At 35.1% G+C, this 26,348-nt stretch overlaps 2 protein-coding genes across 2 annotated transcripts in view; one reads left to right on the top strand and one right to left on the bottom strand.

The window, feature by feature from the left end:
• PARPBP (PARP1 binding protein) overlaps positions 1–21,090 on the top strand; it is a 54,937-nt gene extending 33,847 nt beyond the window's left edge. The window contains exons 7-11 of the mRNA XM_019651868.1: positions 1,389–1,572; positions 5,021–5,199; positions 7,249–7,330; positions 18,872–19,007; positions 19,485–21,090. Coding sequence (XP_019507413.1) covers positions 1,389–1,572; positions 5,021–5,199; positions 7,249–7,330; positions 18,872–19,007; positions 19,485–19,822 — 919 coding nt within the window. The 3' untranslated portion in view covers positions 19,823–21,090. The remainder of the gene's footprint in view (positions 1–1,388; positions 1,573–5,020; positions 5,200–7,248; positions 7,331–18,871; positions 19,008–19,484) is intronic.
• PMCH (pro-melanin concentrating hormone) lies at positions 20,000–21,414 on the bottom strand. Its single transcript, XM_019651869.1, has 3 exons — positions 21,092–21,414; positions 20,533–20,731; positions 20,000–20,246 (listed from the first exon to the last, which is right to left on the bottom strand). Exons 1-3 carry the CDS (start codon positions 21,329–21,331, stop codon positions 20,197–20,199), a joined length of 489 nt encoding a protein of 162 aa, XP_019507414.1. The 5' UTR covers positions 21,332–21,414; the 3' UTR covers positions 20,000–20,196.
• Between the last annotated feature and the right edge of the window lie 4,934 nt (positions 21,415–26,348).

The raw sequence follows: 26,348 nt of genomic DNA, 5'->3' as shown, positions 1-26,348 counted from the left end.
ACACTGGTCTAATATACTACCAGACAGTAAGTCTCTCTGCAATCTGTTTCCTAACTTTCCTTCTCTGTTTGGACCAGCTTTTTAAATGTGAGCAATTGTATGTCCAGTGATTGTTAGGGAACCTGCTTGTTCCCTAAAACATAAAGCCTGGCACTGAGGCCGTGCGGATGAAAAGTTCAGTTCATCTTTCCCTTGATGCCACTAGAACATTCACAGAGAGCTTAACTCGCGTAGCCAAGCTAGAAAGTGAAGGAGCTGCCATCTGTGCTCAGGCAGTCTGCCCCCACTCTCAGACCACACCACCCTCTCCCGTGGCCCTGCGCAGCCTTCCCAGGAAAACCTCTAGGGAAGATCGCACAACTTCAGGAAACAGCCCCCTTCTATTGTTGGACACCTCTAACTTCCTGGTGTCATGGACCCAAACCCTCCCTTCTCTATTTCTCACACTGGGTTTAGGTCTGCCCACCACTTAGAGCAGGCACTGCAACCCAAATCATTCAGGTTCAGGCTGGCATCAAGAGACAGCTGAGTAATTGATGATAGCCGTTCTGAACAGGATGTGTTCAGAATAAGGAATGGAGTCAGTGGAACTGGAACTGCTATGTACGATGTCAGAGGGGTAGTAGATTGGGAGAGGGGGCTTATTACTCTGTGAGGGGTATAAATGTCTAACTAGTACATTGTTTTGTAAACCTGAAACTAATAATAAAATAATAAGAAAAAAAATGACTGAGTTCAGGGTGTTGAAAACAGTTGTCTGCTGGCCATTGTCGGTTCAGTCTCTGGTTGGCTTTAGACCAGTATTAACCAGCTTCAGTATTAACTAGCTTAGTTTCTTCTTCCATATAATGACCCTTCTCATATTGTAATGGAATATCATGCGTTTTAGGTCAGTCTGCTTCCTAGCCCAGAACAGTATGTGTTATGTGTTCTTAGACATGCTATTTAACCATTTTGAGGCTCAATTTTCTGCTCTGTGATTTAAAGGTAATAATATTTATTGAATTGGGTTTAAGATGAAAGTGATGTAGGATTCTAGGTATTCAATGAGAGGTAGTTGTTTTTCTTACCTTAGATGTAGCGAAAGGTACATATTTTAAGTATATTGTGTGTATATAACTACATCTGATCTATATCATATATTGTATATCACTTAAGATTTTAACTTAAGGAAGAAGTAACTTGTTGAAATGACTCACTTTTAGAAAAACTTTAATTTTGCTTCTAAAGGTTCTCATCCTTTTCCTAAATGTGTTACTGTTTGATTTATAACATCAAAGCCTATTCTTTGAAAAGTGTTGATTAACTTCGAGAATTATATTTTCAAGCTGAGAAGCACACTGTCATTTCTAATACTGTTACAAAGGCTATCTAATGTTTATTTTCAGCATTGCAGGGGGTCGGATACTCTCAATGATAAAGATGCAGTTGATTAAAGGCCGCAACAGCAGGGACCCTTTTTCTAAAGCAGTAGAGGAAGTTGCTCAGGATTTGGATTTGAGGATTAAAAATATTATCAGTTCTCAACAAGGAGACGGAGCTGTTAGCACCACTGACATCAGTCCTGCACGGGTAACGAGCTTTTTATTTTTTATTATCCTGCTATACAAAACAATTTCTCTTTTACTTATTGTAGAGATGGTTTGCTATTGCTCCTTAAGTCAGAAGAATGCGTTTGCTGTGTTATGTTGTTGAAAATTTAAGTTTCTCAATAGGATAATGCAGGATTGTGTTCGACTTGAGTAAATCATAACATCTTTGGACCACCTTGTTTTTATTTGTTATAGTAGGGCATTGGGTAATCTTCAGTATCACTTTGAGCACTAGAAATTTTTAATTCTTGAGGGATATTAAGGTGTTTTGTCGTGTTTTTCAATAATTGTTCTGATAAAACTATTATGTTTCCATTCACTCAGATATAAAATAAGAGCCCGGTTTTTCTCTGGTTCTGACCCCGGAACATGGCAGTGTATAGACCAGCAATAGAAATGGTTTCTATTCAGCAGTTTATCTTTCTTTTAGAGAATTTTTTCATCTCCATGATTTCTTATTTTCTACCTCCATTGCCAGCCCACTGCGAACATTAGGAATTTCTCTATAGTTAAAAATCTTTTAACTATATATTTCCACAACATTCACTTCTTTTTTCTTTTTTCTTTTTGATTTTTACATAGATAATGAAACATCATACAGTATTATAACTATAGTATTAGCTGAAAAATTGACTACTATGTTTTTATCACTAGGACACAATTTTGGAGTATGTATTATAATCCATTTGTTGCAGTTTAATTATGCAAGTAACAAAAGCCCCTTTGCATTCATTAGGTGTGATTGTGATAACCAGTGTATGAAGAAAGACTTCTGCTTATTTTTTATTACTTATTTATTCACAGCCCTTGGGTACTATTTTTAGTTATTTTTCTATAAGAATGCATGTTTTCAGATTAATTTGATGGGACAGATTCTGGGTTGTTGCCCCATGTATCCCATGTGTGTCAACACTTCCTGTGACTAGCTTGGCTCAAATGACAACCAGGTTGTTACCAGAAGTATAAATTAGGAATTGTCACAACTCAGGTAATGAAGAGCATCAGTCTTTCCCATTTCTTGTCACAAGAAATAAAAACACAAACGACATGGCTCTTGATTGTATGCTTTCAACCAAATCAGAAATCTTTGAAAAATCTGTTCCAATAATTCTCAATGAAATTAGTATTAAACAATATGGACTTCTCTGGTACTGATGAAAAATATATATGTTAAACACCAGATTGTGATAGGTACTTAGTTAAAATTCCAGTGTAGTTATCCATTCTAGTTTACTAGTAGCCTGAGTCAGCCAAGTAGAGAAAGGAGGCCAAGACCATGTTGATGAAAGCTGAGGAAAGTGGCATAGCTACAGAGGATGTCCCAGAAAGAGCAACTTTGATATCTAGGCACACTGTCTAACAACCCTCTTGGTTAGGCAGTGTAATCACCCCTATTTTACCAGTGACTTAACAACCCATTGAGGTTAAGCAACTTTCCCAGAGTTCTACAGCACACACAACTAGTAAGTTGGTATCAAACCCAGCCAGAAGTGCCTTCAGAGTTTGTGCTCACACATAGCTCTATATAACATTATATTATCATATATGTTCCCCTATTCTATCTAGTTACTACATTTTTTCCAACTCTTCCCTTTTCTTTTTAAGATTTTTTTATTGGGAAATTGGGGAAGGGAATGTTGTGTTTTTTTCAGGACCCTTAGAAGTCAAGTTGTTGTCCTTCAGTCTTAGTTGTGGAGGGCGCAGCTCAGCTCCAAGTCCAGTTGCTGCTTTAAATCTAGTTGTGGGGTTGGGGGATGTGGAGAGAGCGTAGCCCACCATCCCATGTGGGAGTCGAACCAGCAACCTTGTTGTTAAGAGCACATGCTCTAACCAACTGAGCCATCTGGCTGGCCCCCAACTCTTCCCTTTTAATCTGCTTTTTCTTTATCTTCACTGCTACTATCTTCTTTAGTTCTGTGCTGAACTACTGCAGTCTATTTTGTCATCCTGTCTCCAGATTTAATAACATTCTTACCCTGGAATATATTTTACATGTGGCCATCATTCTTCAAAAATCTGAATAGGTTCGTTTTCTTTTGTTGTTAATTTTATTTATTTATTTTTAATTAGTTTCAGGTGTACAGCACAGTGCAATAGTTATACTTTTTACCCCTCAAAATAACAACTCCCCTCCCCCAATCTGACACCACCCTATCCTCTCTCCCCCCCCGATATCATACATATCTATTAAAATTCCATTGACTCCACTCCCACACTGTACTCCACATCCCGTGACTATATATATATATATATATATATATATATATATATATATATATTCAATTATAGTTGACATACAATATTATACAATATCAGCTTCAGGTGTATAGTGAGATGATCAAGCCTCTACCCCATCCATGAGGTGGTCTCCCTAACAAGACATGTGACCATCTGACACCCTACAAAATATTTACAACATTATTAATTATACTTTTTACCCCTTAAAGTGACAACTCCTCCCCCCCAATCCGCCGCCTCACTCCCCTCCTCTCCTATATCATACATATCTATTACAATTTAAATAGGATTGTTTTATTTCCTTGCTTAATAAACCAGGAGATTTTAACTCTGTAACAGGCTGACCTAACTACTTTGCCCCATGCACAAAGCTTTCCCTGGCTCACCTCATATCACTTCCTCTCTGTTACCCTGTTGTTTAGTCATATCCTGCTGCCTCGTCCCTGAAAGTACCATGCTCTCTCCTACCCCTGTCTCTCCTCCTCCATGAAGCCAGCCTTGATTCTAGGGCAAATTGTGTGCTACCTTTTGTGTGCTCCCACTGCACTGTGTATACGTTCTGTTAGAAATAGCACTTAGCACTCTGTAATGCAATGATTGGCTGCTTATTAATTTAATCCAGGAGACTATGGGTTCCCTGAGGCAGTGGTTTTTACCTTTGTAGCCTTAGCTTCAAACACACTGCTTGGGACTTTGATAAGTAGGTACTTATCAATGATTACAGAATGAAAGAATGCCAACTAGTTTTTGCGTATGAGTAGATATTTACAGCTATCTGTGGGGTTGGTATCCAGATTACTAGAACCCCACCTCTCTTTGGTAATAAAGAAAAAAAATACACAGAGAGGTTAAGTCATGAGGCTGAGGTCACATCGCTAGACAGTAGCTCAATTTTCTTACTTAGAAACTAATGTTATTTTGGCCAGAACCTAATGTTGTCCTTTGATGATACTATTTTTTGTATTTTTTTGCGCTTCTGGAAGTTGATAAGACTGATTTTAGTATGGCTTGAGGGAGAAATACTCACTCTAAATACTCACCCTAAAGCCACTTCACATGGCCGATTTTTTTTTTTAGTACTGAAACAACAGAGGAGGAGGGAGAACAGTGGCACATGAAATGGAAAAGAGGGACTGATTGACCCAGCTGGGGTGATTATAATGTTTACTTAAAATTATTTTTTGTTCTAGCCAAAATCTTATGCCATCAACCATGGCACAGCATACTGTGGCAGAGATACTGTGAAAACTTTACTAGTTCTTTTGGATGAAGAAGCAGCCAGGGTTCCTACCAAAAACAAAGCAGAGCTTTTATATGACGATGAAAACACAAGTCATCACAATGGGACTTCTATTCTTACGCTTTTCAGGTAAGTAGTGTGGAATTATATATGTATGTGAATGTTAATTCTAGTCTATAAAGGGAACTTTTGAATAAGCACCTCATTGATTGTGAAAGAAATACATGCTATGGTAGGAAAGCTGGAGGCTACAGAAAAGGATGCAGAGAGAAAACAAAAGTTAGTTCGAAAGAGTTTGCATATTTGAATGTGCGGAAGTTCTATACAAAAAGGTAGACTTGTGTGAGAGTATGACAGGTGTTTCTTTGTTTTTGCTTTTGTTTTTTTGTTCTTGTTTTTTGCTTTGGAAAGATTTAGTTGCTTTGCTATGTGTGTCAAGGACTTTGCTAAATGCTTTCACTTATGTTACCTTAGCCCTCACAACCACCTGTGTTAATAGCATCCTCACTTTATAAGTAAAGAATTAGAGGCTTGAGAGAGATATTAAGTAGTTTGCCCAAGAAAGCTAAGTTAACAAGTAGCAAAGATGTCTTTCTCTAAAGCCCGAGGTCTCTGCTCCACGGATTGTGGTCTTCTGTCTGAGAAAAGGAGAGAGCAGAACACCCGGCTTACGTTGGAATTGACATTTACTGGCTCTTTCTCACATTATGAAGAAAAATACTCACTAAATTAGTGTTGGTATTCTATGCAAGACATTGATACTCGCCAGTTTTAACAACAGTTAGGTCAAAATTGAGTAGGTCGGTGATATGTTTAATTAATGAGCATTCATTTTTAAAACAGTAAAGGCTTTAAAACAACCAGTTTAAGTTGTATTTAGTACTTTGTGGAGAATTTTGATAAAGTCATTCTACCATTTGATCTTTCCTGTTTTCTGCTTGAGCTGCTTTTTAGAAATCTAATTTTAGTCTACAGTTGTTCATGTGCATCCACGATTAATTCATGTCCTCTCTCTCCTGTGCCTCACTATCTTTGCTCTTTAAAGAGAAACTTCAATGATCTATCATTCAGTGTTGTCCTCAGATTCATTTAAATCTCATCTTCTTCACCAGCTTTCCATAATTATATTGTTTTATATCTGCACATAATATAATTCTTCCACATTCTACATTAAAAATGCCCAAATATTTTACTAACAGTGAAAATTTATTTTATCAATGATTTGCTTATATCCTGTATTGGAATCTCAGACAAAAGTATAAAGAAAATGAATCTTTGTTTTTTTCCTCCTTTTTTCTTACTTCTGTTTAATGTATCTGCTTTTAGGTAGAAATATAAATGATTTAAATTTCCTCTCAGATTTAACTCTACCATTTTCTTAGAGAAAGTTATTTTGTGTTTATAGAATTTTTTCAAAATTAATCACATCCATTTTAGAGAGGTATTTTTCTGTATTCAATCACATGACCAAATATATGTCCATTGTTTCCAGTTACCTTGGCGCTTCCGTTTTTCACTGTGCCGCAAGTACCAGTCCGTGGTCAAGTCAAATATTAATGGTCTGCGTTGAAATGATAAAATTAAGGACAATGTGGGGTATGAATGTAAGCCAGTGTAAGGGTATATAAACTAGCCTTCCTCAGAATGGACTAGCCTTTATTCTTATGTGATGGTCTTTTGAGTTGAAGGGGTTATGACTCTGGCTCTGTTGAGCTGAAAAGGAAGTCACTGAGGAGTCCATGTTTGTCTAGGCCTGTGCTCCAGTGTCTTCTCCACGGTGCCCTCTCTGACCCTCCTATTTGTAAACTATGCTTCTTTCCTTTGAATTCCTCTGCTCTGGCACTTGTTACTTTTCATTTTGAATTTTAGTTAGGTGGACGTCTTATTTTCCTTTCTTAGACTTCAGAATGCCTGAATTCAGGGCTAATGAGTGATCTTTCACAAAAAGTGCTTTACATATAGTAGAAGCTGAAATATTTAGTGACTGAATTAATTAATTAGGCAAATTATTAACATTTAGAACTGTCAGAATGAGAATACTGATGTTTTTTTATATAGTATTATAAACAGCTAGATTCAGTTCTTTTTTATTCTCTAACTGCTTTTGGCTAGGGGAAGGGTGGAAACTAGTTTAACAGCTACTTTGGTTTATTAAATTTTTGCTGTTTTTGGACATAGATCTCCCACACAAGTGAATAATTCATCAGTGAAACCCCTAAGAGAACGCATCCATAAGTCAATGCAAGAGAAGAAACTTAAGGTACAACTTAATGTAGTGTTATGAAAATGATAAAAATTGTTGTATTTTTAGAAGAGATAAATATACAAAGCTGAGCTGGATATTGCAAATATTCATTGTACATGGGACAATAGGAATTAAATGGAAAATGAGTTATGACAGTTGACATACAGAAACTTTGCTTTTATTCAATCTTGGCTAATCTGTCTGACTTCTTCAATCCACTGGGTATAAAAGGGAAAGAAAAGAGCAACTGCTATGATAAGTATTCAATAAATATCTGTTCAATGAACGAAGGGGGGAAATAAACATGTTTTGTCATTTACACTTCTAATAAACTGAATCTTGAGAGACTATATGATTTCAGTTTTGTTCCCATCTGAAGATGTAATGGCAAAATGTAATTAATTGTAGATTGAGACAAGGAGGACATTTGACATTGTTCATTGACAAGAGCTGTTCTTTATATTTTCAGTTGGTTTAAATTAAGTTTTTCTGTCCTCATTTGAAGCATTTGTGCCTATAAGTAGTCAACAGTGTTTTTCAAGCATTTAAAAGTTGTTTGATCTTATTTTTCAAAATGAAACTCGGTTTTAACTTGTTCATTTATTCAACATGTATTTATTGAGTTTCTACTATGTGCCAGGCACTCTTCTATGGTGGGGGAAGGAATTCATTCATTTGTTCAACAAAATTTTCAGCTAATATTTACAGCTGTTTTTAAATGATCAAATAACTATTCATCTTGATACAACTTTGAGAACTCTGATTTGTATGTTCTTTTTATTCACATTTGGAGAGTTAGTTCCAAATAGCAAAGCTTTTTGTTATCATCTGTTTCATCTACACACCACAAACCCATTTAGTTTGTTTGTGTGTATTAATAACTCTTGTCTTTCTATTGGTTATTAGTAGTTACTAGTAATTAATAGCTGTGGAATATATCATTGAGTGTTATACATTTTTTCTGTGAATAAATTTGTCAACTTTTTGTTATATTAGCCATAAACATTTATAGTGAAGGCATGAAATTTTTTAAAAACATCTATTCTTTGGACTTGATTAGAAGCAGAAATGTAACTTATAATTTCTTTAATTTTTTTCCCTGCTGTGGATACTGAGAGACTTTATTTTCACTTAAATGTCATTGGGTTATTTTGGAGGACTAAGTAAATCAAAATGAAAATATATATCTGAAGAATGAAGTTTTTTTTTTTTTTTAGAAATTGGTAAGAGTCAACTATTGTAAAATGTGTATTACAGACAAATTTAATGTATAGAGAAATTTAGAAAGTTTTGGAGAGTAGAAGAGAGATTTTCTAATCTAGTTTCATTTAGAGATGAGACGAGAATCCTGATAAAGCACCTTATCCAAGTCTTATAACTACCATTAAGTATTTTCTGCCAGTGTGCAAAGCCATGGTTAAATACTAATGAGATTACAATTACATTGCTTTTGTTATTTAATAGTGGATCTGGCCTAGTCTACGTAGCTCTGAAACTAAATAGCAATAGAGAAACAAAGGAATTGGTGTTTATGATTATATTTTATAGTACAGTACTCTTTATAAAGGCAAAGTGTGAAAATAATTGGTTTAGCCAGGTATACAGCTGAACCATAGCCAGGTAGAGTACTTGTTGCAATAACAAAAAAATGTTGGTAATACTTACTACTAAGTAACTATGGAAAAGTAGTTTAACAGCTTATTACCTTATTACCCTGTTACTTTTGCTCCTTTGGCATACAATTTCTTAATTTTTTTTTTTTTTTTTGGTCATGGAAAGAACATATGATCTACACTTGAAATATTTTCTTGGAAAGAGCACTTGAAAGGTAGAAAATATTAGGGAACTTAGAATGTTCTTATAGATGATACTTGATTGTGAAATATCCATGTCATCATTATGTGGGGCAAATGAACTTTTCTTAGATTTTTGTTTCCTCATTCATAAGTAGAAATAGATACTCCTCTGAGTATAAAATCCTATGAAACCATTATGGAAAGTATTTATTAACATATTCATTTTAAGTCCTCAAGTGTAATGCCCTACTGTAGCTTACTTTTGTGTTATGGTCAAATAAATTTTCCTGTGAAGGAAATCAGAAGGTTCTTCTAGAACCTTCATGGTTTTGATAGACGCTTTAGAGAATGTTTTCTCCCCGTTTTACCCCCAATTTCCAAGCAATTTATACAAGTACCCTTATGCCTTTTTATTAAAAGATTTTTCAAGGAGATACCTCCTTATATCTCTGTAAATTAATTTGTTTTATTCCTTTCCAGCTTAGTTTAAACCAGCTGAAAGGTTATGTATATAGGTCTTTTTCTTATTTGGAATATACTATTTCCCTCTATATTATATGTTTGTCTGAATAATCATCATTAATTGACCTAATAATTTGTGAGCTGATCAGGAAAATATTGGATCTTTAAAACATGCAGTAGTCGGGATGGTAAAAATTAGGATTTAGGTAGTGTAAAAAAATAGACTCCTATAACTGTGGTACTTTTGTAAGCAGCCAGGCAGTCCAGTGCTCATGGTGTTAGAAAATTCTTCATTAGATATCCAAGTTTAACCTTGAGGGTATTAGAAAACTCTAGTACATCTGAATTAAAATGGTGGACTGAGTTCAACTCATAGAATTTCTCTCCCCTCAAAATGATACTTAAAATGAATACAGAATAGTAAACACTAGCAAAAATATTCACCAACAGCAAACAACAGAGATAATGTAATTAGATACAATACACATCAAAAACTATGGAGTCGGAGAAATTGTAGATTTCAGAGTGAAGAGACATAGCCTAACTTGGTGATTTAATCTAGCTCCATTCTCCAGATACTGTACTAGTGAGTTGACAGAATCCTGAGAATTATCACCAATATTTCCAAAACTGAGAAGCCAACTAAGTGCACATAGTCTTGTTTGTTTGTTTGTTTTCCTTGTCAGAGAAATGGTAGAAGTGGAAACTGGATAGTAATGTGGATAAAATGTGGAAAATTAACCCTGGGATTTACACACTTTCAAGGATATGCAAGTGAAGGCTCTAGTGCTACTTACTGAATTGGGGAAATGATGCAAATGATCTCCTTCCATTTGAATGAAATACAGTCCCTGAGTTGGGGAGTGAACCTTCTTATAATACACATAATGTGTAATAAATTCTTAGAAAAGAGTGGAGAACCCAGAAATTTTTCAAACTACTTATCTCCTCAGCTGGACACTACTTCAGCCTCTGCCGTTCCTCAGACTACAGAAAAATGAGGGATAACAGTGTATGTCGCCTTAAAAATGTAACTCAGGAGAAAATAAAATGCTTTCAACTAAGGAGGGAACAGGATCAAGAACTTGCTCAGACTTGGCGGTTCTGTTTCTAACTGGGATAGAGTAGGTCATGGCAGAATACCATTTCCACTACAGAAACAAAATAAAAGGCAGATAAATTGGGGAACATATATTTTAAAGACATAGGAAAGCTATGTAAGCAAAGCACTTTACTAAGTAAACTAAAAATTGGGGAGGGGGCGGTGGTGAAGTTCTTCTGAGGTGAGCAGTCTATTACCAGCTAGTTTCTTCCTGAGGATTATTTGCCCATTTTGGGTGTGAGCTGAGGATTGGTGTTGGTCCATGCAAAGGAACTTTCCTGAGGAAAAGAGGAACCAACAAAGACTTCAGATGTCTTGAGGGGTTGGCAACAGTTTGGAAGCTTCAGGAGCCCTGATTGCACACTCGTTTTTACCTAGCACACATAGGCTGAATTCTGGAGCTGAGTAGAAGGCTACGGAGCCTCAATCCAGGACACTAACATCACCTGTGGTCTTGAGGTATTTAGCAGACAAGGCTTTGCAGACCTGCCTGAACCACATGGCTGGCTGCTTCCCAAGATATTTGCTACCTTTAGGAATGAAGTGAGATGGGAGGCTAAAGAACACAATGGAAAGATTTCTGAAGGGCAGACTGGATCCCCTGCACTTTCAGGTCAGAGGTGACAGAGATGCAGAAGGCTCTCAATTGAAAGCCTGGGAAGCACATTCCCGAGGAAGAAATAAGAGCCAGAAGTTGAATATGAGTTATGACAACAGCAACCCAGCTGTAACCCATCTCAGCCCCTGACTGCACTGAGGTTATCAGCCCTTCACTGTGTCTGCCTAACAGAGACAAGGGCAAACTCTTCTTGATAGAAGGCTCTTCATCTGCAGTTTCTTTATGCATAATCTCTAGCATGAAATAAAATACACTGGACATGAAAAGAATATGGAAGATTTAATCAAGAGAAAAAACTAAAAATAGAAGCAGACTCACAAATGATCCAGATATTAGAATTAGGTGACAAGGAGTAAAAGATTTTTCAATATGTAAAAGTAATTAGAGAGAAAAAATGGGGAAAATAGATGAAAAATTGGGGAATTCCAACAGACAATTAAAAATCTATAAAACGGAGCCAAATAGACATTCCAAAACAGTAAAAACATTATCTAAAATCACAAACTCATTAGATGAGTTTAATAGTAGACTGGACATAGCATGAGGTAGCAATAAGTGGATTTGAAGATAGGTCATTAGAAAAATCTCCAAATTAAAGCAAAGAGAGAATAAAGAATAAACAAAAGAGAAGAGCAGATCACAGAGAATAAGTCTAACATTTGCCTAATTGGAGTCCCAGAACAAGAGGAGAAAATAGGATGGAAACAATATTTGAAGATATAATGATTGTAATTTTTTCCAAAGCTTAATTGACCCTTTCACATCAGGTAGTAGTTAGAAGACATGGGGAACAGATGCAGGGTTCCTTTTACGAATCCAAAGTTGCATATGGGTTGCGATATTATGGACCCCGCAAACAAAAAATGCCCCAGAGTCCTTTGAGAATTCATTTGTAGCACACAAAAGTGCCATAGGACGTAGATTGTAAAGCTTTGTTCTAGACAAGTGCTGTCCAATAGAGTTCTCTATGGAAATGTTCTGTATTTCTGTATTTGTGCTGTCTAATACTGTAAGCACTAGTCACACTTGACTATTGAACATTTGAAATGTGGCTACTGCAATTGAGGAACTGGATATTTAATTTTAATTAATTAACTCCATGTGACTAGCGTATTAAAAACAGTTGCAGTTCTAGTGGATTAGAGATACCCACAATTTCAATAACTAGAAACTCGTAATGAGTAGAGGAAATGGCGCTCTGACCATGAGAAATGAGAATAAATAGGATTTAAATAGGCAGAGAGAATGGAAGAGAGCATTTCAGGCTGAGCAAATAACCTGATGAAAGCATTAGATTACCTTACGAGTATAAAGTGACTGTGTATTGGGTAGTTGTACAAAATAAGTGAATAAATAATGTGGGACAAGGCTAAGGAAAGTGTGGCTTTTGTGGTTTTAAGGACCAGTTATTTTTTTGTAAGGCTTATTGTAAGGATCGATGCATGAGAACCAGAGAAAGGCAGAAGAGTTAAGAACTTGAAAGGAACGGTGGATATAATGGAGCTGAAGGACTTCAGCCGTATAGTTCTCTATGCTTAGATGTCATTTAGCTTTCCTCTGCATGCGTACTTCTCTCGTTTCTATACCAAACGGTCTCATTACTTACTGAACACAGTAGCGTTTACTCTGTACATGTTTTTCTGTCTCACGGCTTTGTCCTTACACTGACTTAGCTATTCTTTGTCAGCCTACTTCTCTCTTTCTCATGTGGTTTCCTTTCTGTCTATTAAAGAGTAGAATCTATTCTGTACTTTTTCTACTTCCAAGCTTTTGCTTACTCATGTTTCCGTTTCCTCATACCTGCCACTTGAATACACCTGTTATAGTCTGTTATAATTTTACATCATTCATTCAACAAACATGTATAAATGCCTCCGGGGTACCAGGCTCTCTCCTAGGCACTTGAGATATAACATCAGTGAGCAAAACAGACAAAAACCCTGCTCTCATGGACAAGTCTTGCCCAAACATTTGTTGGGCCAGGGTGCAAGAATACAAATAGAAGCCCCCAACCTATCCCTACCGCCCTTCAACCCTGGTTCTGTTCCATAGTCTTTTTTTGTTTAAGGATTTTATTGGGGAACAGTGTGTTTTTCCAGAACCCATCAGCTCCAAATCAAGTAGTTGTCTGCAATCTTGTTGTGGAGGATGCAGCCCCCGTGGCCCATGCAGGGATCGAACCGGCAACCTTGGTATTATGAGCACCGTGCTCTAACCACCTGAGCTAACCAGCCGCCCCCTGTTCTGTACTCTTAGAGACACTCTACCAAGAGGTGTACACACCCCTCTCCTCAAGACCCTTGCCATAAACAGTCAGCCTTGGAGCCTAGAGTAAAAGGCCACAGCTAGCCTAGTGCCTGGGGCAATTTCCGCAGGGGATGCTGGGGTCCTGGCACAGGGCCTAAAACAGGAGTCATGGTCTCCTAGTGGGCATGTCCGACGCCCTGTGGGAAGGAGAGGGCCACAGGAGAGCTGGGCAGGCCACTGGTTAGTTGCCAAGCTAAGGGTTTTGCTCATGAAGCTTACATTTTAGTTGGGAAAGGCAGACAGTAAACAAAACAAAGAAGTGAATGATATGGTATCTTAGAAGGCCATCAGCTCTATGGAGTGAATGAAAGCTGGGGAAGAGAATACGGAGAGTCCTTTGCGTGTGTGTTGGTTTTAAATAGGATGGTCAGTATAGGTCTCTTTGAGAAGCTTGACATTAAGCAAAGACTTTCAGGGAGTGCGCAGCCTTTTAACTTAGAATGAAAATGGGATGTTTGTAGTAGACTGAACTAGAAATTCAGTTAGAAATGGAATTTGTTTTGGCTGAAGTAATGAGGTTGGGATTTATTGAGTACCTACTAAGCATCAAGTATTATAGTACACAAGTGTTATATATATCCTTCCTCCTAATTAATCCTTGCCCATCTCTGGAAGGCATAATTTTCCAGACCATGCAGCTAGGAATTAACAGAGCAAGGGTTTGTATTCAGGTATAAGGCTTCAAAGTTGATGCTGCTCCTAAAGAGTAAATAAAGTCATGGTAATTATAATGAGGAGTCATAAAAAGATAATGCTACTACTTATGTTGAAAATATTATCTTTCTACTACTTAGCAAAGTAAATGAAGTTTTGCTGATGAATAAGTGGATCATTTGACATATTTATAAATTCATATGCCACAAGGACAGCAAATCTCTGTTCTTTTGATAATATGATAATGTAGGAAAGAAAAGATAATTTTAGAATATGAAATTTTTTTTTTTAAGATTTTATTGGGGAATTGGGGGAGGGGAAGAGCACTGGGGAATCGGGGAAGGGGAACAGACAAGTTGCTGTCCTTTTGTTCTTCAGTCTAGTTGTGGAGATGTCGCCCCACTGGCCCATGTTGGTATTGTGATAATTGCACTCTTCCTGGGTGAGGCAGATCGGTCGTCGGCCTCTGGACGACCGCTCACGGCAGCTCTTGGCAGCTCACACCAGCTGCTGGCCACTCATGCCGGCTGCCAGCTGCTCACAGTAGCTTATGGCAGCCCACTTCAGCTTCACTGCAGCCTACGCTGACGCCAGTGACTCATGGTAGCCCAGTTCCAGGTCGAGCTGTTGTTCACCATCTTAGCTGTAGATGGTGCAGCGTCACTGGCCCTCATGTGGGATCCGAACCAGGGCCCTGCCGCTCAGAGCTGGCGCCCCAAGCCAACTCTTAACCAACGTGCCACTTGGCTGGCCCTAGAATATGTAACTTTTAATTAATATTTAATAGGTTTGTCAAGAATAATTTCCATTTTCAAACTTGTTGATCTATTTATCAGTATAATGGGGGCTTAGAACTTTGATTTTCTTAATACAGCTAACTCTGAGAGTGTCTGTGACTTTTCAGTATTTTTGACTCATTCGTCTTAATTTAACTGGAGTCAAGCTTTCCTATGTGAAGTACTATTTTCCTCAAACTGGGAACCTACTAATAATTTCAATTTAAAAAGAGCTTGTGGCAAAGGACTTTTCCAATCCTTGGCAAGTTTGAAGTTCATTGCAATTTTACTGTGGATAGAAATCTTTCCAAAGGGGGGGAAATCACTCTACAAAGGAAAACTTTCAATCCTTTTCTCTCATGTGACTTGAACATAAAATGATTTTAACAGCCATGTATGAATCTGGACATTATTCTTAGTTGTTTAGTACTTCAAAAGCACTTTCAAGAGGGAATTGTTTTGCTTATTTGTGATTCCAAATCAAATACACAGAGAGATTTGAAAGATTTGCAACAGGAAGTAATCTCAATTCTATGTAGCCACTAATCTTGTGCAGAAAAATTCAACTTTTATGAACAAAGGAAAAGCATTCTCTTTTAAGTCATAAATACAAGCCAATGTAGCTTGTATTGTTTTAATAACTAAAGTGAAGACGCTGATTGTAAGTTCATTTTTTGAGCTGCATTCCTAGAATCATTTTAGAGTTGGCCTGGTCCTAAAAAACTAATTCAACAGATCTTTCACTCTGTAGAAAAACTGTCATCCATATGTTATTACATTAATAGCCGCAGAGTGCCTACATAGATCTCTAGAGTTTATATAGCCCTTTCCTATTTTTAGCTTCATTGAATCCTGATACTTTTGTGAGATAAATATTATTCTCATTTATGTGTGGATAAGTGAGAAATTTAGAGGTTTACCCAAGGTCATCTAATTAATAAGTGTAGTAGTAGTAGTAAGGCCAGTATTAGAAGCCAGGTGTTTTGACTGCAAATCTGGTGCCTTTCCTATCACATTATTGCTTTTTGTGCTGATTTTGTAGCTGAACATTTCATTGTTGGCTCCAGTCAAGTTCACAATCAATTAAAACCTGTAGATCTCTTGCATATGTTGTTTTTGAGGGAGGTTCTCCTCATCATGTACATCTGTCATTGATATTTCGAACTTAAATACAGGACTTTGTTTATCCTCATTCATTTTCATCTTATTATTTTCTACTTATGGTTCTAGCCTTTTGAGATCTTTTCAATCTTGATTTTGTTACCCAATTTATTTATGATTCCTTCCAGCTGTGTGTCAACAGCACATTTTATATTAGTAGAATGTCTTTGTGATTATAGAAGCCATCCTAGTACTCTCTTTAGTATACTGTATGCCTGTCACATAGTTGGAACTTAATAAGTGCTAATTAATAGAAAATAAATTTTGGTATAGGGTAGGGAAAAGAAAATCCATATATAAACGTTCATAAAAAAAAAAAAGTACCCTTAAGATCACCACTCTCAGTGCTTTTGGACATAAGTATTCGATTACCATGGAACTATTGTGGTTCTCTCTTATGGTTTGATATGTTTATAAATAATATTTTTTCATCGTAAATAAAGTAGTTAGCTATTTTCCTTTCATATCTGGACACATTCTCAGTATTTTAAGTATCTATTACCTTGTAACTCTAGTTTGCTGAAATTGCCCTGTTGTCAACAAGGCCTCAGTGAATTTCTCAATGGGGGGCCCTGAAGCCGGGGAAATCACTTATAAGAAGGGCTATGGCACTTATTTTGTGACTGTATTTACATAGCAAAGAAAGGTTTTTACTTAGATATGTTAAAAGTGAATAAAAATAACACAGCTTTCTAAAGAAATTTTTATTCACACTCACCATGACACTGAGAAAACATCGATTATCTCTACCAAATAGGATAATTATTGTATTTTTATTTAAAGTGTTTTATGGAAAGTGCCTATGAAGATTTTGTGGTGTGAGGAAAGTCCCCCACGCCACCCATCATTATCAGGTTACTATAGGAGTGATCTTAGCCAGCCACTTACCATTCATTTGCTTTCATGGACTTACCATACTCTTTATAACTCTTCATAAGCAATAACTTTATAATTCTCTATAAGCAAGAATAGCTTTGGTGAAACGAAAGAAAAATTGTGTAAAAAAATAATGTCAACAGTTCTGGTTTTGCATATGGTAATAAAAGTTTTTAGATAATGTTCTTACAATAAAGATGTGATGTAATATAAAGTTTATTTTATTTAAAAATTCATTGAATAGCTTTGTCAATTGCTTTAATTCTGTATTTATGGAATTAATAATATCCAGAAAGGGCTAGTTAAAACCTTCAGTTATATTTTAGGGCATCTCATGGTGGAAACTATCAATGGTAGTTGCATTTGTGTGCGTTCATGAAGATGTGAGGTTGTCGTTCCATCCATTATCGTGCCTACTCTGACTTTTTAAAAAAATAGTTTTGATCTTTTACATTTTCACATTTTTTTTCAATTTTGTGAATTTTTGTGCCTAACTGGAAGGTAAACTCCAATGGTCTGAATCTTCAAACAAATTAAACATAATTTTTAGTGATCTGGGAACTGGAGGCTCTCATGGATGTCGTTAATGAGAAAGACGTAGCATATGTTACCTTGAGAAAATATGCTTTTTGAAGCAGTTGGACCAGAGACTATTCTAATTTCTTTTAAACCATAGTCAGTGGATTTCACTGCCATGACCTTTGCAAATATCTAAGTAGGTTAATACAGTGATATCTCTGAATATATAATGTAATATATAACTACTGAATATATAATATAAAGTCATGCTGTTTTAGACTTCATGAACTATACCAATAAATGTTCTGTGAGTGATTTTCAGCATAATGTAGTTATACTTTGAAGTGTTAGCCCTCTTTAATCATTTATTTGAAATTTAAACCTTATTTCTGAAAAAGATTTATAGCTGGCATTACACATCAGCAGTAATTGTTGAAATTTGCATTATCTGTATAGATTACTTTGTTCTGAAATTAATTTCTGTCCCCCAAACAGCCACTGTTTTTATGTTTGCAGAATACTTTTCCAAAACTACTTTCTTGGCATCCTTTTCAGTGGTTAAGAATTATATTTAGCTTCCTAATTTTCTCCTTTTCGTGTTTGAAGATAAATGCAAGAGTATATTTTAAATAGTCACCCATTAAATTACATAGTTAAATCTTCCTAGAATGATATATTTGAATCATCTTGCTTATTTTCCTAAATATTCCAAGTTTTTAATCAATAATGTCTTTCAGTCATCATTTTGTTGAATTTTTCAGTTTATTTCTTTGATAGTTTTCTATTTTTTTTGTCCTCTCTTAGTTCCCTTTTTCATCTGAGCATTTCTCACTTCCTCAATTTCTCTAATTTCTTGAATTTCATGTGTTATTTTTTTTTCCTAAAAGAGTTATACTCTGTAATTCTTAGGAGGAAGAACTTGTATTTTTCTAGGATTATGTATATCATGTATATTATCATTAAACTTATAAAACTCATTTTCTAAAGCAGCTCAGGCACATGCATATGTAAGAAAGGCCTCTGAAGAGTCTAAAATTGTTACAGAAAGATACATAAAACAGGTATTACTAAAATGAATAAAAATTCTAGTTGTAGCAAACTTTGAAACAATGAATCTGCAAACTTTGAAACATCAACAGTTAAATGTTCCCAATGAATAATGGACTTTTTAAGGGAAATTTTTCTGATACCATGATTACTATAGAATGTATTTCTATCTAGATGAAAAAAATAAATGAAAATAAAGAATAAATTGTATATTTTCTTTTTTCTTCCTCTTACCAGATGAAGCAAACCTTAATTAGATCCCAGTTTTCTTGTACTTATAAAGATGACTGCCTGATAAGCAGGAATCCATGGAATAATGTTAATTCAGCATCAAAGCCGTTGTGTGTTCCTCACAAGGAAAGTGACCATTCTGGTAATTGACCTTATTTGAGCAATTAAATAACATTAACTCCAGTGTACTAATTGTTTTTTAAAACTTAAGTAAAACTAGATTTTTTTTTTTGCATTTTGCAAAGTATAAAATGTGAAATGTAAAGGTTTCTATCTTTAAAGACTTGGGTTTATTTAAAAAGTAAAATTTAAGTACAAATTTATAGATAGGAATAGGACACAGTTCGATTTAACTAAATGTATTTAATAAATCACTTGTAGCATTTAAGGATGAAGTGTCATGTATTCAAACAAAGCAAATATTTGTTGTTTGTGGGATGAAAAGTGATATGGTAAAATGAAAAGTAATGTGATAGTAATAGTGTATTTGTTAATCATGCAATTTGTCACATCATAAATATTTGCATATTCTTTAGCAAGTTTTAAAGTTTATTGTAAAATTCTCATGTATAATACTAAATATTATATAATTCCTTCCTCTTTTCATCTTGCATAACAGGTGTAAATTCATCTGTTGGAAGACCAACAATTGGAACAAGTTCTGGAAATGTTCATCTGGACAGAAGTAAAAATGAAAAACTAGAAAGGAAATCAAGTAGTCAGGCAGGAAAGAAAAGCTCAAAAAGGAAACAGGTGGATTTAGATGATGAAAATATTCTCTGTGATAATGGAAATGAGCCACCTCGACATAAAAATGTTAAGATACCTAAGACATCAAACGATTTGCTGAATAAATTGGATGGCAACCTAACCAAATTAGCAAAAAGCAACAAGTCCACCGCCAAGGACAGACTGATTACTGGCCAGGCAAAGTTAACTCAGTTTTTTAGACTATGAATTTGTCTTTTATATGTGCTTCAGATTTATGTGTATATATATAAAACCATTCACCAAAGACATTTACTTAGTTTTTAAGAGATCAGGGTGTACATTATGAGGCTTTATTATTTTGGTCTGGAGTGTATGTAAGATTAGTATGTTAAGCTCTGTTTAAAAAATACTATTAAGTCATAATTATGCAGAATATTCACAAAGTTTAATGCACAGATAAAGCATATCATTTAGGTTACTGATATCTCTTAATACTACTTTCATTGAAAACGGACATTTAAAATAATGCAAGTCATAGTAACATTAAGGGCTTTCCCCCCGACAGGCAATTCAACAATTTTGTTTTCTTCTGAAAAGATGATGTGGGCCAGCAGGTATCATCAGACTTGCCAACACGGTCGATAGACTCTTCCCAGCATACACCTGAGCACTGATGGAAAAAAAAAAAGTTTAAATTGTTTAAAGGACCATTATCATCATACAAAATTTATCAGACATCAAAGAATAGAGCTAGTATAGCTAATTCTGAGTAAATGAAAATTGTAATAACTAATTCAAAATGCTTTTTAATCTCACCTATTTGGCAGGGATCACTTAATATCAAGTGTCCTTGAGCCTTATTTAATTTTGTTATGATTGGATCCAAACTCACTTAAACTCAGAGTTCTATTTTATGGTATTAAGATATAAAAATTGAATTTTAAAAAGCTACTCACTGTCAAAATCTCTCCTTCCTATAGGAAATTTAGCTGAGTTTTCTTCATCCCCCATTTCTCTCTTTCCTTGTGTTGATTCAGTATTCTGAACTCCATTCTCAGCTGGAAGAGCTACAGGTCCTTTTAGTGCAAGATAAGGTTTTACAGCCAGATTCAGTGGCAGACCGTGATTTAAGAAATTACGTTTGGAGCCTGTGTTCTGTAAAAAAAAGGTTGATTTGTGTTTTAGCTGTCTTGTTGGGAATGGTAATATAATATAATTGCATGATAATATTCTTATTGATAAATTCAGAGCTGCTCCATACTGTTTAGCCTTTAAAAAAAAATACTTTGGATACACAGGGGTTTTTTTGGGGTGGGAGGAATATTTTGGATAAGAGTTGTTGTCCAGGGTGGAAGAACAACCTGGTATGTATGAAATTTCATCAGTTGTCCTCATGCATATTGTGACTATTTGCACATATTTCTGTTTATAAAAGTACCGACTTTACTTTTATATGATTCATAAAAATCATTCAACTATGCATTGAAATAAAGGATAAGTTATATTGCCACTTACCTTTGAATTTTTGTTTTCCTCATCGTTCATGAAACTGCTCTCATCGTTTTTGTATTGTTCCAAGGAAGGAGCAACGACTGATTTGTCTGCAGTATCTTCCTTCTGAAAGGCTTTCCCCAGCCTAAATGTATTGAATACCATGTCATCTTCTAAATTTCTTATGGACTTGGATGCTGAAAGGAAAATGCCTTGAGAAAGCAAAGAAAAAGTTAGTATTAACATGTAGGAAGAGAGACTCATTTTTGCCGTTCTTAGTTCGACGTTTGCCTAGAGTCAAGCAAGGATGTGTAAAATGAAGAAAATTTCTCAACCTGCTTTGTGAATGATTCCCACCTTTATATATTTTCTAGCTTGAATAGAAAGCACTTCAAAGAGTGTCTCATCATTTTAGAAATGATTCATCAAATAGGGGCTAACCTTTTGTATAGCTGCTAATACCTTCATTGTTTTGGTTTTAGTGGCATGGTGTTTATTTTGAGTGTGAATTTTCTCAGAATCTGATTAAGATCCTTGATAGAATGCTTCCTGGTGAGTAGATAATAGTATCTTGAAAATGGGGTTGTTATTAAGGAAGACCACAGGATACCAGGCTCCCCACATTCTTATTGTTTCCTTCTGTATATTTTCTGATTAAGTAAGATATTAAAACCAAAGTTATCTCACTAAATGATGATAAGGATAAAAGTTTTATTTACTGTTAATCCTGGTTGAATTGAAATAATCTTCAAAAAGGATTTTCTTTCATAAATACTTGATCTAGTCTTTGGTGATTAAGGGGATATGGCTGTCAACAAAACATCATTCATCCGTCTCTAAAATTGACCTACCTGTCAGAGGTGTTTTATCTCTGCATTTACAAAAGGATATTACTGACATTTATTAATGAATTTAGTAATTAATGAATAAGAAATTCATGAAGAGAATATTTATGTGCTCCATAAATGTTAATTTTGGAAGATGAGTATGTTGTATGATTTTTTTTTTAAGATTTTTTTTTTTATTGGGGAATTGGGGAAGAGGAGCAGCCAAGTTGTTGTCCTTCAATCTTAGTTGTGGAGGGTGCAGCTAGCTCAGCTCCAAGTCCAGTCACCATCCAGCTGTCTGTCAGCAGCTTGCGGCCGCTCAGCTCAAGGTGCTGTGTTCAATCTCAGTTGTGGGTGGGCATAGCCCACCATCCCATGTGGGAGTCGAACCAGCAGCCTTGTTAGGAGCACGTGCTCTCACCAGCTGAGCCATCCTGCCACCTTGTTGGCAGTTCAGCAGCGGCTCAGCTCAGGCGCAGCTCACTCGCCCATGTGGGAATCGAACCGGCGACCCTGTTGCCCAGAGTTCACGCTCTTAACCAACTGAGCCACTTGGCCAGCCCCAATATATGATTTTTAATTAAACATTTCAGAGTTAATTCCTAATTCTGACCCCACCAAGTAAGAGAATACATTCTTATATATGTGTTCTGGTACATATGTGTGAGTTTTTCTAGGGTGTATTTCTAGGTATTGAATTGCTGGGTCATGGAGTATGTGCATGTTCAGCTTTACTGATACCAAGATGTTCACAGAATAGTAGCAACCAATTTATGCTCCTATCAGCAGGGTGTGAGAGTTTCCAATGCTCCATGTCTTAGCCAACTTTTGGGTATCATATTCTCCTTTTAAATTGTGTTTCTCTAATTACCAAAGAGGTTGAGTGTCTTTTCATATGTTTATGAGCCATTTATCTTCTCTCTTATGTAAAATGCCTTTCAAAAAATATTTGTCCATTTTCTTTTGGGTCGTTTGTCTTTTTCTTATTGATTCATGGGAGTTCTTTATACATCCTGGATATTAATTCTTTGTTAGTTATGCACCCTGAGCTCATTAACATATTTCTATATATTCTGAAAGTTTAAATGTTTTGACTTTTTTCATATTTAAATTCTCAATTTTTCTGGAATTTTGTGTATGTTATAAGATAGAGCTACAATTTTACTTTTTCCAAAAGTTCTTACATATTTCTTGAATAATTCATCCTGTTTCCCCCCACCCCAACCCTAACCCCAACCCCAATCTGCGATGGCATCTCTAGTATATCAGGTTTCTATATATGTGTGAGCCTCTTTCTGAACTCTTAATTCCATTGCCAAATCTTCAGTCTTAATTATAACTTTAAAAATAAATTTTGACATCTGGTAGGACAAGGTTCTCCACCCCCTACTCACCTATCAGTTTTTCTTCTATAGCAGTTCCTTGGCTACTCTTGTCCGTTTCTTTTCCGTATAAATCTTAATATCAGCTTTTCAAGTTCTATGAGAAACCTTGATGAGATTATGAAGGGATTTGCATTGGTTCTATAGATTGATTTTGGGAGGGAATTGACACCCTGAAGATAATTTATTTTCTTATCCATGAACATGGTACTTTTCCATATTTATTTAGAACTTTAATCTTTTAATAACATTTTAATGTTTTCTTCATAAAGGCCTTGTATATCTTTTGCTGAAGAATTATAATTCTTTATAATTTAATTATACTTAAACTCCTTATTTTTAATTATTCTAAATGGTATCTTTAAAACTTTTTACCTTTTCTAACATTATTGCTGGTTTGTATACATGTAACTGGCTCTTATATGTAAACTTTCTAAACTCTTTTTAATTCCAGATTGCTTATAGATGTATTAATTCTTTGATGTTTACCATGAAGACAATTGACATAAATAATAAAATAATGGCATTTTATTTCCTTCTTGCAGGCTCTTTCTGTATTCGTGTGTGTGTGTGTGTGTGTGTGTGTGTGTGTGTGCATATACTCGTACACTGACCAAAAACCTCCAGTAAATGTTGCAAGTGGAGATAACAGACTGCTTTGCAGAATTACTGATTTTACAGAGAGTGCTTTTAATGTTTCACCATTGAGCATGGTACTGGTTCTAGGTTTTTTATAGACATTCTTCATAACTTGCAGGATTTTCTCTTCTATTTCTGGCTTATTAAGGTTTTTTTTGAGTTATTGAATGTTATCGAATACTTTTTCTGTATCATGATGATCATATAATTTTTCTCCAGTCTTTAATTTAGTAAATGAAATGAACAGATTTTTCTCATGTTAAACCAACCATGTGTTCATGACACAAACATTTTAAAAGGTTACTGGATTCAATTTGTTCATATGCGATTTAGTACATTTTGTATTTATTATCATGAGTGAGGTTGATTGGTAATTTCCCTTTCTTATATTGCCCTTGTCTGGTTTGGCAATAAGGTTGTACTAGCTTCATAAAATGAACTGGGGGACAAGGTTTATTACTTTTCAGTTTTGTAAAACTATTTGGGCTTGGTGTTTTCTTGGTGAGTTTTTTTTTTCTTTCCTTTTAATGATTATTTCACTTCTTTCAGTAACTAGGAATGTTTAGCTTCTCTTGCCCTTTTTTGTAGTTTGTTTTAAGAATTTAAATTATTGTAGAATTTGTCCGTTTCACTTGTTTTCAAATTTTCCAGTATAAAGTTATTAATAATATTGTCTTTCAAACATTTTAAGCCTCACTCCATCTATATTTGTATTTCATTCTAATTATGTTTATTTGTGACCTCTTCCTCTCTGCCTCTGTCTTTTGATCAGGCTTGCTAGAGGTTTATGAATTTTGTTAGCCATTTCGGAACTAACATTTGGCTTTGTTGATCTTCCCTATATATTTTTTCTATTTCACTAATTTCTGCTTTTTATTATTTCTTTACTTCCTTTGAGGTTTATTTTGCTATTTTTCTAACTTTCTAAATTGGACAGATAAGTCATAATATTTAGGCTTAAAAAAATCAGCATTTAAGGCTATAGGTTTCCTTTTATGTATCATGTTTGCTAAGTCCTACAATTTTGATAGGTAGAATATTCAATGTTTAGTTCTAAGTTTTTATAATTTTCTTTATTATTTCTCCTTTGACCCATCAATTACTTAGAGAGCTATTTTTAACATTCCAAATATATGGGAATTGAAATTTTGGGGTAGAGTACTGAGTTCCAACTAACTTAGGTTTTTGTCAAAAATCTTAGCCTGTAGAGTATTTGCAATCTGTATTAGATAGAATCACTTGTAATTAATTATTTTCAACTGTTTTTGATGTACAAATAGTTTCATATGGTTTATCATATGGAATCTTGCCTGTGGCCTATAAAATTTTCACTTTGCATAAAAAGTTCTATTTATTTTTGAAAGGAATATGTATACATTATTGTTTAGAGCAGGGTTCTATATGTATCCATAAGATGAAACATGCTAATATGTTGTTTAAATCTGGTACATCTTATTGATTTCTTGTCTCGTAAACTCTCAATTACTAAGAGAGATGTTTGCAAATCTTTCACTATGATAATGGCTTAGCATCTAATTTGATGTAGTTCACAATTTTTGCTTCTTTATTTTGAGCTTATGTATTAGAACATTCAAATTGGAAATAGTTTCATTTTCCTCATAAACCAAACCATGTATCACGACCCTCTCTAGCTTTAATAATGTGTCTATTATTACTTTTTCTGTATCTTTGTATGTTATGTGTCTATTACAAATATATAGCTGAATTCAGAATTTTTAGTCTGACAATTTTTATCTTTTACTTGGAGAGCTTAGTCCATTTACATTTATTCTGTTTACTGAATTACTGAGATTCAGCCCTACTGGCATATTTTGTGGATTTTATTCTAATATGTTCCCTCCTCTCTCCCTTTCTTGTCTTCTAGTTTACATTTCATTTTTCATTCTTTTGAGGGTACCCTAGATGTTTTAATATCATCCTCAGTTCTTTACATTTAAAATGAACCATTATTTTTGTCCTCCTCCTAAATAATGTAAAGACCTTAGAATCCTTAGCTCCAGTCACCACTGCTTCTAATTTATGGTATTCTTCTCTAAGATTTAAGTTCTATCTTGATTTTTATTGAAACAAATTAGAGATTATTTTGTTTTATACAATGACCATTTTTTTCAGATTTGCCTACAGGTTTTCACTTTTTTTCTCACCTTTCTTTTTTACATCTGTGATCTTCCTTTAACAACCATTTATCTTCTTTCTGAAGTATGAGGTGTAGTCAAACAATATGGTGAATGTTTAAATAAAAAAAATTGATTATGGTAAAAGACACATTGCCATTAATCCCCCTCAAAATACTCCCCCTTGTTTCAAACACACTTATCCCATTGTTCTTGCCACTTTCTGAAGCAGTTCTGGAAGTCCTGTTTCCGGAGTATCTTTAGTTGTGCCGTCGCGGCTGCCTCCATGTCCTGAATC

The sequence above is a fragment of the Hipposideros armiger genome, unplaced genomic scaffold (assembly GCF_001890085.2).
Source record: "Hipposideros armiger isolate ML-2016 unplaced genomic scaffold, ASM189008v1 scaffold_168, whole genome shotgun sequence".
Taxonomy (NCBI): domain Eukaryota; kingdom Metazoa; phylum Chordata; class Mammalia; order Chiroptera; family Hipposideridae; genus Hipposideros; species Hipposideros armiger.
The sequence above is the reverse complement of the archived record's forward strand: the minus strand, read 5'-3'. Positions and strand labels throughout refer to the sequence as shown.